This window comes from Sciurus carolinensis, chromosome 13 (assembly GCF_902686445.1).
Source record: "Sciurus carolinensis chromosome 13, mSciCar1.2, whole genome shotgun sequence".
Classification (NCBI taxonomy): Eukaryota; Metazoa; Chordata; class Mammalia; order Rodentia; family Sciuridae; genus Sciurus; species Sciurus carolinensis.
This window is the reverse complement of record NC_062225.1, coordinates 42,547,158-42,562,422: the sequence shown is the minus strand read 5'-3', so window position 1 is coordinate 42,562,422 and position 15,265 is coordinate 42,547,158. Positions and strand designations below refer to the sequence as shown.

The following is a 15,265-nucleotide window of genomic DNA, read 5'->3' as shown; positions in this document are numbered from 1 at the left end:
GTCTTATTTGTGAAATCAATTCATTCCCAAAATGAATAGTCTGGGTTTTGTTTTTTCAATGAACAGATATCATATAAAAATCAAAGAATTATTCTTTGATTTAACTTTTTATGCATGTGCCATACAGGATCGAATGCAGGGTGCTCTACCTCTAAGCTAATCTGCAGCCCTTTTTATTTTTTATTTCAAATCAGGGTCTCTCTAAGTTGCTGAGGCTGCCTTCAACTTTCTATCCTCCTGCCTCAGCCGCCCAAATTGCTGGGATTACAGGTACCACCATGCTCAGTTTAACTTTGTAATAGTTGAATGGTAAATTTTTTTTTTTAAATATCCAATTCAAAGAAGCTACTGGATTTAAAATATCTTAAACAGTATGGTACTAGCATATACACAAAGACAAGTGGAACAGAAGAAAGAACCCAGAAATAAACCCTCACATATAAAGCTAAATGATTTTCTTTGTTTTTTTTTTTTTTTTTCGGTTCTGGGGATCGAACCCAGCAAGCACTCTATCTCCCTCCCCAGCCCAAGCTGAATGATTTTTTTTTTTTTTTTTGCCTTGCTGGGGATTGAACTCAGGGCCTTGTGCTTAGGAGGCAAGCTCTCTACCAACTGAGCTATCTCCCCAGCCCATGCTGAATGATTTTTAACAAGGCACTGGGAAAACTATATATCCACATGGGAAAGAATGAAGTTGAACCCTTACCTAACATCATTGATACAAATTGACTCAAAATTATCAAAAACCTAAATATAAGAAAATATAGGGTGGTTGGAACTGTGGCTCGGGGGTAAAGCGCTCGCCTAGCATGCGTGAAGCCCTGGGTTCGATCCTCAGTATCACATAAATATAAAATAAAGGTACTGTGTCCACCTACAACTAAAAAATATTTGAAAAAAATATATAGGGAAAAGTTTCATGACATTGAATTTGCCAGTGATTTCTTCGATTTGACACTAAAGGTACAAGGAAAGAGGAAAATAAAGGAGACAAATTCAACTTCTTAAAAATCAAAAGACAGTATCAACAGAGTAAAAAAAAAGCAACTCACAGAATGGGAGAAAATATTTGCTAATTATATATCTCTAATAAAGGATCAAATCCAGAATATAGAGAGAACACCTAAAAATTCAACAACCATGGAGCTGGGGTTGTGGCTCAGCGGTAGGGCACTTACCTAGCACCTGTGAGCACTGGGTTTGATCCCCAGCACCACATATAAGTAAATAAAATAAAGGTATTGTGTCCATCTACAACTAAAAGAAATATTTTTTAAAAATTCAACAACCACAAATAAACACCACCATTACAAAATGGGTGAAGGAGACTAGTTCAATGGTACAGCACTAGCCTAGCATGTTTGAGACTCTGAGTTCAATCCCCAGCACTGCAAAAATAAACAAACAAAAAATGGACAAAAGACTTGCTATGGTTCAAAAAGTTATGTCCTCCATCCCCCAAATTCATGTTAAAAATCAGAAACCTGATAGTATTAGGAGGTGGGGCCATTGCTAGGTATGGAGGGAATAAGGAACTATTATTTAATGTGTACAGAATTTCAGTTTTGCAAGATGAAAAGTTCTGTGGATGAATTGATGGCATCAGTTAGGCAAGTGTGAATGTATTTACCACTGCTGAACTTACACTTAAAAGAAGTTAAGATGGTAAGTTTATGTTATGTGTTATTTTACCATATTAAAAATGGAAAAAAGGTATCTTTAACATACAACAGGATCAAATCACAAAAGCATTCCATGCAAACACAAAATTGTCAGATACAGAAAAGGTCTTTACTACTCTTATGCTTTGGCAGCACAATTACTAAAGTTAGAACAATAGAGATTAGCATGGCTCTTGTGCAAGAATGGTACGCAAATTTATGTGGTGTACCATATTTTTGTTATGTATATTTTACCACAATGAAAAATATATCAAAAGAGAGACTACATACGCTATCATTTAGTTTAATGAAATTCTGGACTAGCCAAATTGTTATCTATAATGACAGCAAGCAGATCAAAGGTTGCCTGGCTCCAAAGACCAGGGGCAGGAAGACTAATTGTAAAAGGGCCTGAGGGAATTTTAATGGAAAGGGAGACTCCAGTATGAGGTGATAGTAATGTTCTATTACAGTATAAATTGTTAAAACACTTGGAACTGTAACACTTAAAATTTTCATCATATGTAAATCATTTTTCAACAAACCATTGAAATTAGAGAATTCTAAAGAGCTAGAAAGGATCTTAAAGACTTTCCTATTTTGCGGGGCTGGGGTTGTGGCTCAGTGGTAGAGCGCTTGCTTAGCACTTGGGAAGCACTGGATCCTCATCGCCACGTAAAAGTAAATAAATAGGCGGGTGCGGTGGTGCACCCCTGTAATCCCAGCCAAGGCAGGAGGATCGCGAGTTCAAAGCCAGCTTCAGCAAAAGCAAGGTGCTAAGCAACTCAGTGAGACCCTGTCTCTAAATAAAATACAAAATAGGGCTGGGGATGCGGCTCAGTGGTCGAGTGCCTCTGAATTCAATCCATGGTACCAGAAGGAAAATTTTAAAAAATCAACTTCCTTCTCAGTATAAAACACTAATTTTTTAAAAAATCAACTCGCTTTAGCACCTTTCGCAGGGCCCGCTGGTGTAATGCAGTGGGATATTTTGCTGTTGTTGGACCACCACATTAAAGCACATTGTAGCTGGAATTCCTTCTTAACGTCAGGGGCGGTACTAAGTTTTCCGACAGCAGGGGGCCTGGGTGAGGCTCCCAGACCCAGCTCTACGTGGTCGCAGCGAGTTCTTTTGTGGCCAAGGAGGTGAGGCTTCTGAGCATGCGCACAGGTGAGGCACATGCGCACATAAATTGTGCCAGGAGTCGAATCAGGTGAGCATGTGCAGGCAGATGGTAGTGCTCTCTGCAACATACGCTGGCAGGTTGGCTCCCTGGTCAAAATCTTCAAAGTACCCCTCTAGATCCCTCCTCGAGCGGATTCCAAACTTGGGCTAAAAAGGCTGGTAGGTTATTTTTTTTGTAGCAGGAGTTTCACCATCTCTTTTTCTTGAATATTTTTTCCAAATACAAATATATCAAGTGTTCATTGTAAGATATTAACAACAATCCAAAACCCAGTAGAAAAATGGGGAAAAGACTGGGGAGCAAAGAGTTCATAGTTACAGATAGGCATAAAAAGATGCTTCACTTCGTTTTTAATAAGAGGAATGCACATTTGAACCATACTGAGAATTTTTTTACTCATCAAGTCGGCAAACATTGAAAGGTTTGGCGGTGTATTCTATGTAGGAGAACGTAAGGGCAACAGGTGGTATGTTACAGTGTTGGTAGAAGAGCAGAATGCCACAATCCTTAGTAGTTATCAAAACCACACAGCATTTCTGCTTTTATTTTTATTTTTTTTTTTTAGTTGTAGATAAGACACAATATCTTTATTTTATTTATTTTTATGTGGTGCTGAGGATTGAACCCAGTGCCTCACACATGCAAGCTGAGCACTCTACCAGTGAGCCACAACTCCAGCCCCAGCATTACTGCTTTTATCAAACAACCCCACTTTGGGGAATTTTTTCCTACATATATACTTCTTTATATATAGAATGGTATGTGCGTGAGGTTATTGATTTTAATAGCAAAAGATTGGAAACTACCTAAGTATCCATCAGAGAACTGACTTTAAAAATGATAGTACATGGAGCATTATGCAGTTGTGAAAAAGAAAGTAAGTTCCATATATAATGTTATGGGAAGATTTCCAGGATATTTGCCAAGTGAAAAAAATCCAGGTGCAGAATAATGTATAAGGTAGGTTTTTTGTGTGAAAAAAAGAGAAATAAGAGTATATGGTCCTTCCACATAATTTCTTAAAATATATACAACCAGCTAAAATTTTCACTTCATATGGGATAGAGGGAAGGACAGAGATAGGGGTCAGAGACTTTTCACTGACCTCATTATAGTGTATTGCTTTTGGTATCATATGATTACTGCCCATTAAAAATAAGTAAGACTATAGTAACTTTAAAAATGCAGAACTGTATTGTTTAAAAAAGTAAAAAAATTAAAACTCCCATAATTTCTCTTTCTAAAAGGTAACTACTGTTAACTGATATATGCTCTTGCTTTAGCATTAAAGATATTTTAAAATTTTTAGTTATGTATATTCATCACCAAAAGTATGTTTATACAAGTTAGGATACATAATAAAATTAATCCTTTGAATCTCAACCCAATATGGGTGAAACTCCAAATTTCTTCTCTTCCATTCCCCAGTTTTTCTCCCATAGAAGTAGATATTATCCTGAATCCTTTCAAGATCACTCTCTTCTATGTCATTTCACCACCCTAGTGATGCTGTTTATGGTTCAGTTAAACTGGATAAAATGGTACTGTACATATATATTTTCTTGCTTTTTTCTCTTAAAAGTATTTCTAAATTTTTTCCAGATGGATGCATGTAGGCATAGTTTATTAATTTTTTTTTGAGTAGATATATCTCTTGTGCAATTATACTAGAATTTATTTACCTATTCTCTATTTTGATGAAATATGCTTTACATTGTTTGTTTTTGTTTAATGATTAAAACACTTTTTTTTTTAATACCAGGGATTGAACCCAGGGGTGCTTAATCACTGAGCCCCATCCCCAGCCTTTATTTTATGTTGTATTTTGAGAGAGGGTCTCACTAAGTCCTTAGGGCCTGGCTAAGTTGCTGTGGTCAGTCTTGAACTCGAGATCCTCCTGCCTCAGCCTTGGGAGTCGCTGGGATCACAGGTCTGCACTACCATGCCCAGTTAAAATACTTTTTTTAGTGGACTACCCAGAGCATTCTTTTACATGTTTTACTAGACTTTTCTTGAAATAGCAGTTTTTCCCAAGTGCATTACCACTTTTCACTCCACCTGCACTATGTAGGGGGTTCTCCTGGGAGCATTTCCTCACCAGCACTTAGAACAGCTGGACTGTTTTTGCCTGTCTTGTAGGTGTAAAATACTATGTTACTGTGTTTCACTTAGCATTTTTGTGATTATTACAAAGATGTTTTGTCTTCTAGCAAGTATCTTTTTTTCTGTTTTGTCTTTTCCTTATAGGAAAATTTTTAAAAATGTTTTTAAAATATGCTAATTTTTTATAGGTTGCATGGCAAATATTATCAGTTGGTAGGTTGCCTTTTCACATTCTTCCTTTTTATTTTTAACATTGGATAAGAAAGCCCTCATAAAAATATTTATTGTTTTAAATTTATTTCAGAAGTCTGAAGGGTTTTTTGCTTTTGTTTTTTCAAATCAGACACTCTTGGTCTGTTATATTTTAAATTTTGCCTTTTTTTTTTTTTTTTTTTTTTTGGTACCAGGGATTGAACCCAGCAGGGATTACTCACTGAGCCACATCTCCAGCCCTTTTTTGTATTTTATTTGGAGACAGGGTCTCACTGAGTTGCTTAGGGCCTTGCTAAATTGCTAAGTCTGGCTTTGAACTTGCCATCTGAGCCACTGGGATTACAGGTGTGCGCCTGGAGCCATTGATGTTTATTAGTCATTTGGATAAAGTGTGAAGTGCCTGTTTGAGCCATTTGCCCATTTTCTATTCCGTTGCCTTTTTCTTATTGATTTGTGGGAGTTCTGTGTATACACTGAATACATGTCCTTGGTGCACGAATAGTCTTTGAAGTCCCTCTTCATTTTAATGAAACATTTTGATGAGCAGATCTTAATTTTAATATTAAATGATCAATTTTTTAATGGATGCTGCCTTTTTGGTGGTCCAATTAATTTTCTGTTCAAACTGTTTATTGAGTTCTTAATTTCTGTTATTGTATTTTTATTCTTCTTCCTTTTTTTTTTTTTTTTTTTTTTTTTGTGTGTGTGTGTGTGTGTATGTGGTGCTGGGGATTGAACCCAGGATCTTGTGCTTGCAAGGCAAGCACTTTACCAACTGAGCTATCTCCCCAGCCCTTTTTATTGTATTTTTCAATTCTAGGATTTTCTTTTTTCCTATTTTTTAAATATCGTTTTAGTTGTAGATGGACACAATACTTTTGTTTATTTTTATGTGGAGCTGGGGATCGAACCCAGCACCTCACCCATGCTAGGCAAGTGCTCTACACTGAGCCACAACACCAGCCCTCATTAATTTCTTTACTGCAGTGTCCAGAGCTGTGCCAAAGCTCTCTTTTTTCCTTGAACATAGTAAGCATTCTTTTTTAAAATCTGTGTCTCATTACTCCATTAACTGGATCTGGGTATTTTTTTCCCTTGATTTTGAGTACATAAACTTGTTTTCTTCTGTCTGGTCATTTTTTTTTTGAAATTTGGTCATAGTATATGAAAAGTTATAGAGATCATTTGAAGCCTAAAATAAATGTTCTTTTTCTCCAGGAGAATCCATGTTTGTTTCTGACAGGTAGCTAGGAGCACGAGCAGTTGCAGAATAAGGTAATCCAACCAAAACTGAGATAATTCAGAATTGGACTTGAGTGTCTGTGGGGTCCTATCCATTCAGCCCTACTCCTGGAGGGTGAACGTTTTTATTCCAACCCAAAGCCTGAGGTTTTGTCCTGAATCATGATCCCCTAGCCTCATGAGATATCTGTTTAACTTATCAGCTGCTGCTTCTGAAATAAGAAAATTGATAGTTGGGCTCTGACACCTGGATTTCCATTTTTATTTTCCTGAATCTCGACATATAATTATTCATGACTTTATTTACTCCTTGTGCTTTCAAAAACAATAGGGTTTTAAGACTTCTTTAAAGAAAAAAAAACTTTACTTCTTTGTTCCTTTTTTTGTATAAGACCCTGGTTCTATGCCCAGTACTGCTAAAAGTTTTTTGTTTTTTAATTTCACTGCTGATTTTCAGGCAGACCTTTTTTTTTTTTTTTTTTTTTTTTATACCAGGGATTGAACCCAGGGGCGCTTAACCACTGAGCCATATCCCCAGCCCTTTTTATGTTTTGAGACAGTCTTGCCAAGTTGCTTAGGACCTCACTGAGTTTCTGAGGCTGGCCGTGAACTTGAAATCCTCCTCAGGCAGACTTTTTCAAAATACTTTTGTTACAGTTCTTTAAATCAAAAGATTTTGGGTTTTGTGGGGTGTTTATTGAAGCTGAATGGTGGGCCTAGAGTTGGAAGTAGGGATTATTGGAAAAGGTTATATTGGAAGTAGCCTCTATTAACAGCTAAATATGTTTTATATCATAAAACTACCATCCTAATCCAGTTCTTTTTACCTGCTTCTACTTTCTTGGCTCTTCTCTTTCCTGACTTTTCCATCACAACCAGCCAGATCTCTAAAAAACATTAAAAAAAAAAAAAAAAAAACTTGAGCACATTGCATTCCTAACTGAAACTGCCAATTGACTTCCTTTTCTACATAGAATAAAATAAACTTAGTCCTGTGTGTTCTCTCCCTTGCCAGACTTTGACCTGGTTTTAGTCTCCTGATTTCCTTGATAAGATGTGCTCTGGATGTACCCACCTTCCTCTGGATCCTCATTTTTTTTTTTTGCGGTGCTGTGGAATCGAACCCAGGGACTTGGGCTTGCAATGCAAGCACTCTACCGACTGAGCTATCTCCCCAGCCCAGGCTTTATTCTTAATCCCTATCAGTTTATTTTCTTTATCAGTTTATTTTCTTTATAGCATTGTGTGAGATCTGAAGTGCCTGTTCACTTGCTTACTCATGTTATAGGATGTTAAAAGCGGTGCAGGGGGCTGGGGAGATAGCTCAGTTGGTAGAGTGCTTGCCTTGTGGTTTTTCTTTTTTTGCGGTGCTGGGGATCGAACCCAGGGCCTTGTGCTTGCAAGGCAAGCACTCTACCGACTGAGCTATCTCCCCAGCCCGAGTGCTTGCCTTGTAAGCACAAGGCCCTGGGTTTGATCCCCAGCACCCCCGCCGCCCCCCACCCCCCCGCAAAAAAAAAAGCGGTGCTATCTGACTTTGAGTTTTAGCAGAGGTTCTAAAGGTCAAACATGACATAGGGGGTAACAAGTACTCCTGGGAGCCACCCCAACACAAATGAGGGGTGGAGAAACTGGTTCTTTCTTCATCAGTGATCCACCCACCTATGACCCGTAAAAGAGCATAGGGTGAAGGTTTAGAGGGAAGATTTCCTAGAAGACAGTTTATCAGTATGCTCTGCATTTGTGCCCCCTGACCCCACCCCGGGGTGGGAGATGGAGGGAGGGTCTAATTGTATTTAAAGGAGACTTCTCAGAGAGATTAATCTGAGGTGTGGTGCTTATTATAATCCCAGCTATTTGGAAGGCTGAGGCAGGAGGATCACAGGTTCGAGGCCAACCTGGGCAGTTCAGCCAGATTTTGTCTCAGAATAAAATAAAAAGGTCTGGAAATGTAGCTTAACAGTAGAGCACATGCCTAGCATGTTTGAGGTTTAATCTCTATACAAATGAAAGGAGGTGGGGAGGAAGAAAGATTGATATATGTACCTGGGAAGGGATGAATCCAGGTTTTGTGCTACACCACATTTTGGACTTTTAAAGAACAATGCAAGGTGGCACATGCCTGTAATCACAACAACTTGGGAGGCTAAGGCAGGAGGATTACAAGTTTGAGGCCCACCTCAGCAATTTAAAAGGCCCTCAGTAACTGTGGAATCTAGCTCACCTACAGAATGTGCCTCTGTCTGTCTCAGAAGTAGAGCGCTAGCACCATGATACAGGCGACTTACAGCCTTCTTTACCATATTGCCCACAATACAGTAGGTATTTGTCAGATGGATGCCAGGCTCTTGAGTAACAAAGATGCATAAGCCCCAAAACTTCCTTCAAGAAACTCAGTCCAGTGGGTGCTGCACACAGGAAAAGAAAGGATTTCAGCACAATGCAGTGAGCATCTCCCATCCTCTGAGGGAAGGCTTCTCGGAGGATGATAGATGAGCTATATGGGACAATCCAGAGTATACCTGGGGCAGAAGCATTGAGAATTGTGCAGCAGGAGGACAAGGAGTATAGAGAATGATAAGCAGGATGATGGGAAATGAGGCCAGAGAGATACGGCAGGGCCAGAAGGCTTACCTGGTAGGTGGTAGGGAGCCATTGAAGGCTTTAGGCTAAGAGTGGCATTACCAGAATTGATCGGACCAAGATAACTGATGGATTAGAGGCAGAGAGACCAGTCAGGCTCTCTTGTAAAGATATCTGTCTCACTTTTGGACCACAGACAATAGAGAAAGAAAGGAAAAGTGATTTGGGAAAAGATCAACCTGTCAAATTAGCAGGATTTCGTCATTAATTAGAGGGGAAAGAGATGGAGTGTGTGATGGCTTCCAGATTTCAGGCTCAGGAGACAGTGATGAAGCTCTGAGATCAGGGGCTAAGCTTGTTAGAGAAAACTGTTCATTTTTAGACTAGTTGTGTACAATGTTTTATTTGGTGTCTTTTCTCTTTCTCACCATACCTTCTACCTCCTTTTTGTTAAATTTTTATATATTTTATTAATCCTCTATTGGGACATCTGAACAATTTCTGTAAATCCTAGCATTCCTAGAAATCCCAGTTGGTCGTGGTGTGTAATTGCTGGATTTGGTTTGTTAATGCTTTGTTGAGATTTTTTTTGTATCATTATTCACAAGGGATATTGGTCTTTAGTTTTCTTATAGTGTCTTTCTCTAACTTTCCTATCAGGGTTATGCCAATCTCATAGACCTCTTCAATATTTGGGAAGAGTTTGAAAAAGATTTTTGTTCTTCCTTAAATGTTTGGTAGAGTTCCTAAGGGAATTCATGTCATCTAGGACTTTTCTTTGTAGGGAGGTTTTTTATTTTATTTATTTATTTATTTTTTTTTTGTACTGGGGATTGAACTCAGGGCCTTGTGCTTGTGAGGCAAGCACTCTATCAACTGAGCTATATCCCCTATAGGGATAATTGACTCAAATCTCATTATAGGTCTGTTCAGATTTTCTATTTTTTTCTAATTTAGTCTTGATAGGTTTTGTGTTTTTGGAAATACTTTTAATTTAATTTACATTATTCAATTTTTTAGCATACAGTGATTCATAGTATTCTTTTATAATCCCTTTACATTTCTGCTGAATCAGTTACAATGTCCCACCACAAATATTTGTGGCAAACATCTCTGTGCCAGGAATACTTTGTTAGACCCTAGAGACTTGTTTCTTAGTGAGACCTCATGACCACACAGAGCTTACAGTTCAGTGCATTTAAAATGTGATTTGGAGACTAAAGTTGAATAATACTCCATTTTCCAGAACTATGTTAACCATACATATAAATTTAGGATATTGATTCCCTAAGTCACATTCAGTGAAAGCCCTTAGGATTCAGTGTAACCAATCCTATGCATCATTGCTACTATATATTTGCTATAGGTCTCCCATCTCCCAGGGTTTCTGGTAAATAATCTTGGAGACAGAAGCAACTTGCAGATACACTCTAGTCCCATAGTACTCTGTTCACCAGACTCGAACTCAGACCTGGGGATTGGCCTTATTTTCCTGTTTATTGAGGTATAATATCACATAGTAGAGGGCATGAAGTGGTTCTTTTAAAAATATATGTATACACCTGTGTAACCACTAGTAGATCAACGAAAAATATTGCCATCTCCTCAGAAACAGCCTAACATTCGTACACGACATATGAGCAGATTTGGCTCTTATCATTCTGGCACCATGGACAGTAAGGAGACAGGCTCTGAATTTTTATCTGGGAGTTTTAACCAGAGTAGTAGTCCAGGAATTTTGCTGTCAGGAGTGGCTCTGATGTTCATGCATTCTACAAATTTGACCTTGAACCCTCCAACAAATATGACTTGCATACGCGCACACACACACACACACACACACACACACACATACACACAAACACACACTCATTCAGTATTTTGGAGCATTCAAGTCCTATAGTTAAAGCATCCAAAGATAAAGAAGCTGCAGACCATGCCCCTCTGGAGGAGAGTCAGTGTGACTGCAGTCCAAAGACACCCACCACCCTGCTCTGGTTTGAATGTATCACCTCCAAAACTGATGTTAGAAACATAATCCCCAGTGCAACAGAGCTGTGTTTCGGAGAGCCTTCCTGAGTGGATTAGTGCTATTATAAAATGGGTTTGTGGAGGTGAGTTTGCTCTTTTCTGTCCTTCTACTATGTGAGCATTCCTTCCCTACAGAGGACCAGCGTTCAAACCACCATCTCGGAGGAAGAGAAACCGAGCCCTTAATTGCTGACACCCAATCTTCAGCTTCCCAACCTCCAGAGCAGTAGGAAATACATTTCTCTTCATTCAGAATTACCCAGTCTGCTCGGAAGGATCAGACAGAAAGATCATGAGTTCAAAGCCAGCCTCAGCAATTCAGTGAGACCCTAAATAAAATATACAAAAGGACTGGGGATGTAGCTCAGTGGTGAAGTGCCCCTAGGTTGAATCCCTGGTACAAAAAAAAAGAAAAGAAAAAAATTGGGCAGCCACCATGGCCACCATTCAGCAGCTGGAAGGAGGATGGCGCCTGGTGGACAGCAAAAGCTTTGATGACTACTTGGGGACTGACTATGTGGAAAATGGGTGCAATGGCCAAACCAGACTGTGTCATCAACCTTGAAGGCCAGAAGCCTTTCATAAAAATTGAAAGCACTTTGAAAACAACACAGTTCTCTTGTAGCCTGGGGGAGAAGTTTGAGCAAACTACAGCTGATGGCAGAAAAACTCAGACGGTCTGCAGCTTTGTCCAGTGGTGTGGTGGTGCAGCGTCAGGCATGGGATGGGAAGGGAAGCGCAATAACAAGAACATCGAAAGATGGGAAGTTAGTGGTGGAGCGTGTCATGGATAATGTCACCTGTACTCGGGTCTATGAGAAAGTAGGATAAAAATTCCATCATTACTTCAGACAGGAATTAGCTGTAAGAATGAGGAAGCTCAGTTCCACGAGCAAATCTCCAGACTGCTGCTTATTTTTTTCATTACTGTGTTCAATTATCTCTATCACAAACATTTTACATGCAGCTATTTCAAAGTGTTGGCTTAACTAAGCTCATCCCTTTGGTTAGTAATACTTGCGTTTGTGCTAATACAAAAAAAATATTTCCCAGTCTGATATTATATTAGAGCAGCACAAAATAGACCAGGACACCCCAACACCTCTGCCACATTCACCTCTTCCTTATTTAGATGTGGTTGGCAGCAGCTGCCCTATTCCTTTTCACCTTCCTTCTCAGAAAGTCCTACCTCCATCCTCCCCTTTCTTGCCGTGGCATCACTTGCTCTTACTTGAAGTTGGGTCAGGGCCAGGGTCCATCTTCACTCTAATCATCCTGTTCTACTCTTGCTTCCTCAAGCCACGGCCTTTACAGCAGCCAGTTTTCTTGTGTATCCAGGAAGTAGATCCAGTGAGATGGGATTGGAAGAAGATGGTCTGTTCAGGTTGGAGAGAGCACAGTCAGAGGCAGGTTCGTTACTGACTCTGGGGGTCTGGAAGGGATTTTGTAAGAAGGAACTGACCCAGTTGTTCATGTCTGTGAACAAGCAGTAAGAGAATCAGGCTCAGGTTAGGAAAGGAAAGATGGTGTTTGGAGAGTAGGAAGAAAATCCTTGTCCAAGGAACGGCCAAAGCAGTGAATGTGGCCTCCATGCTGGACCTCGCAGAGGAGAAAACAGACAAGCAACAGCTCAGAAAAGAGTTTAGTGGTTCCCCCGATGCCAGGCAATGGTCACTTAACTCAGCGGTTCCATGATTCTGTGATGTCACTGAAGAGAGAAGAATGGGGAGCTGGGCTTGGCTCCAGCTGCTCCAGTTCCTCTCCCCTCTGGATTCAGATAATTTTTGGGGTGAGGGGAGGTGAGCTGAGTGATCAACAGGTCCCAGCTCAGTCTCCCCTCTGTCCACCTCAGCCCCCACCACATTTATGGAGAGAAACTAGCCAGTGTGAGTCACCTCCACCAAAACAAGCAGAGTGTCTTTTATGAAGCTCAGCTGATCAAAAGAACGACAATGAAAGCAGCCTTTTTTCCTTCTGTTTCTAGAAAACTTAAAGAACAAAAGAACTACATTCTAACTGAGCTGGAGAAGACTGAGCAATCTATGGTTGTGAAAGTGGACGTATCCTCTGGCAACCATATGAGCTTTGAGACCACGGCACTCACTTTCTTCATCATCCTTCTAATTTGCCTCATTTGCATTCTCCTTTTATTGGTGGTCTTTTTATATAAATGGTATAAATCCATGTTGATAAATTGGGATCAGATTTCAAGTCACACTAGCAAATGTATCTAGAAATCATATAAAACAAAATAGAAGAAATAATGCTGCAGTTCTCTATTGTTTTCCATTTTAGGGTTTTAGAAATGCTAATTTCCTATTAAAGTGAAATTCCCATGTCAGAATCAGGGTCATTTCCTTTTATGAATTTTTTGCTTATTTGTTTTCAGTTTTCAAGGCAAGAAAGAAGAAGAGACAGAAAAAGTTCCTTGTGTAGATGGCAATGGTGGTGAAGATTGTTCGCCTGCTAATGTGGAGAAGGATAATCCAGGAGGCCAAGAAAAGTCTGTACCTGAGGATGTGGTAGAAAGCCATTTTTGTAGATGATAATGTTGATAAGATGCATGGATTTTTAAAACCCTGCTGATTGATTTTTCCAGGGTCATAATGGAAATCATGGGCATGAATGCACCAGTGAGGCCTGGCATTCTTGTCCAGAGACGGAGTAAGGAAGTGGTGACCACATCCTTAGAAAACAGAGAGGACATGGAGGCAGAGGAGGTAGACAAAATGAAAAAGAAGCAAGTGCCTGGGGATGCAGGAGAAACTGACCAAGAGGTGATGTACTTTTTCTACTATCTTAAGGGGCAGTTTAGCATTTGTTTGAAGAGGCGGAAAATTACTCAACTATATATAATAACAAAGGATGGCATCTCCTGTAACTTAGGTTTGTACCTGGAATGAGTCCAGTATCCAGTCATTTAAGCCATTTTCCTAAACTCTGATTTCATGTTAGTCAACCAGTCACATATGCCAAGCCTAGAAGCTCGCTCTTTCTTCAACCTCGCCTCCCCGACCCAGGAACGTAACCCAGAGGTGCCCTACCACTGAGCTACATCTTCAGTCCTTTTTATTTTGAGACATAGTCTTGCTAAGTTGTCCAGGCTGTCCTTAAGTTTGCAGTCCTCCTGCCTCAGCCTAGCTGGGATTATAGGCATGGGCCACTGTGCCTGGCTCATTCTTCATTCTTACATTTGTGTTTTTGTTCATAATTCCCCTTCATTTTCTTTTCTTTTTGGACTCCTAGGATTTTATAGCTATAAGAAATCTTGTGGGTCATCTAGGGGTCCAAATTTCTTGTGTTACAAGTGAAAAAATGAGACAAAGGGTAACCCCCATTGGGTCCTCTCTCACCCTGTGGAACTCTGTCTCTCTTATTTTCACTTGAACAGAATCCTATCTTTCACATTCAAAAAAAAAAAGACAAATTGTTCACTTCCCCACTGTGTCCAAGCCCAGGACCAGCCCCGTGACCCTCTTCTACTTCTGGCCTCCATCCCCAACAGCAGAGATTGCCAGGCCCTTGGTGAGCTCATGTTCAGGACCCCAGTGACAACAGGAACATGCCCTCCTATCACACACCCATGACTCTTGGGTGTGACTCCTTTATAGAGAGAGTAATACACGTTTTCAAATAATTTTGTGTCAGTGTAGATTTTTACAACCACAGAAATATGAAAATGTGATCATGATGGTTTATTGTTGCTTTCTTCCATCATTTAGAAATACTTTTTCTGTGTCTCATTTACCTATATTTTTAAAAGTAGGACTTGTCATTTTCATAAACTGATCACTTATACCACTTATGCCATTCCTTTCTAGGGTGAAAATTTGAAGAAAACACCCATACCTCTCAATAGAGTTTCTTCAGGTGTTGAAAAAAGACCTTTAAAAGGAGTGACATTTTCTAGGGAGGTAATTGTTGTGGATCTTGGTAATGAATACCCTGCACCTCGAAGTTACACTCGAGAACATAAAGAGAGAAAATGAAGCTCAAAAAAGGCTGAGAATGAAAAAACATAATCTTTGACTAACATGAAATGACTGAGGGTACCAAGTCATGTTGAAACAACAAAATAATGGGAATTAAGCAAATACAGATATTATTTTACCTTTGTGTAAAAAGAAATGAACCACGTGCAGAATTCTGTAAGTGAAATACTCAGAACTTGAATATAATTTTCCAAAAACTCAACTCTGAGTTCAATAAACTAATTGTATTAAGCATTCTTAAAACTGTGCCTAC

At 39.5% G+C, this 15,265-nt stretch overlaps 1 protein-coding gene and 2 pseudogenes across 2 annotated transcripts; all 3 read left to right on the top strand.

The window, feature by feature from the left end:
* Nucleotides 1-1,802: 1,802 nt before the first annotated feature.
* LOC124963797 (uncharacterized) lies at nucleotides 1,803-1,900 on the top strand (annotated as a pseudogene).
* Nucleotides 1,901-2,902: 1,002 nt separating this feature from the next.
* C13H2orf74 (chromosome 13 C2orf74 homolog) lies at nucleotides 2,903-15,265 on the top strand. Of its 2 annotated transcripts, none has more exons than XM_047523193.1 (4): nucleotides 2,903-3,006; nucleotides 13,410-13,523; nucleotides 13,620-13,797; nucleotides 14,842-15,265. In XM_047523193.1, the coding sequence occupies exons 3-4, from the start codon at nucleotides 13,627-13,629 to the stop codon at nucleotides 15,007-15,009; spliced, it is 339 nt and encodes a 112-aa protein (XP_047379149.1). In that variant the 5' UTR covers nucleotides 2,903-3,006; nucleotides 13,410-13,523; nucleotides 13,620-13,626; the 3' UTR covers nucleotides 15,010-15,265. The 2 variants fall into 2 exon arrangements, with proteins under 2 accessions (XP_047379149.1, XP_047379148.1); XM_047523192.1 differs by lacking the exon at nucleotides 2,903-3,006 and adding an exon at nucleotides 13,048-13,193.
* LOC124962874 (fatty acid-binding protein 5-like) lies at nucleotides 11,457-11,851 on the top strand (annotated as a pseudogene).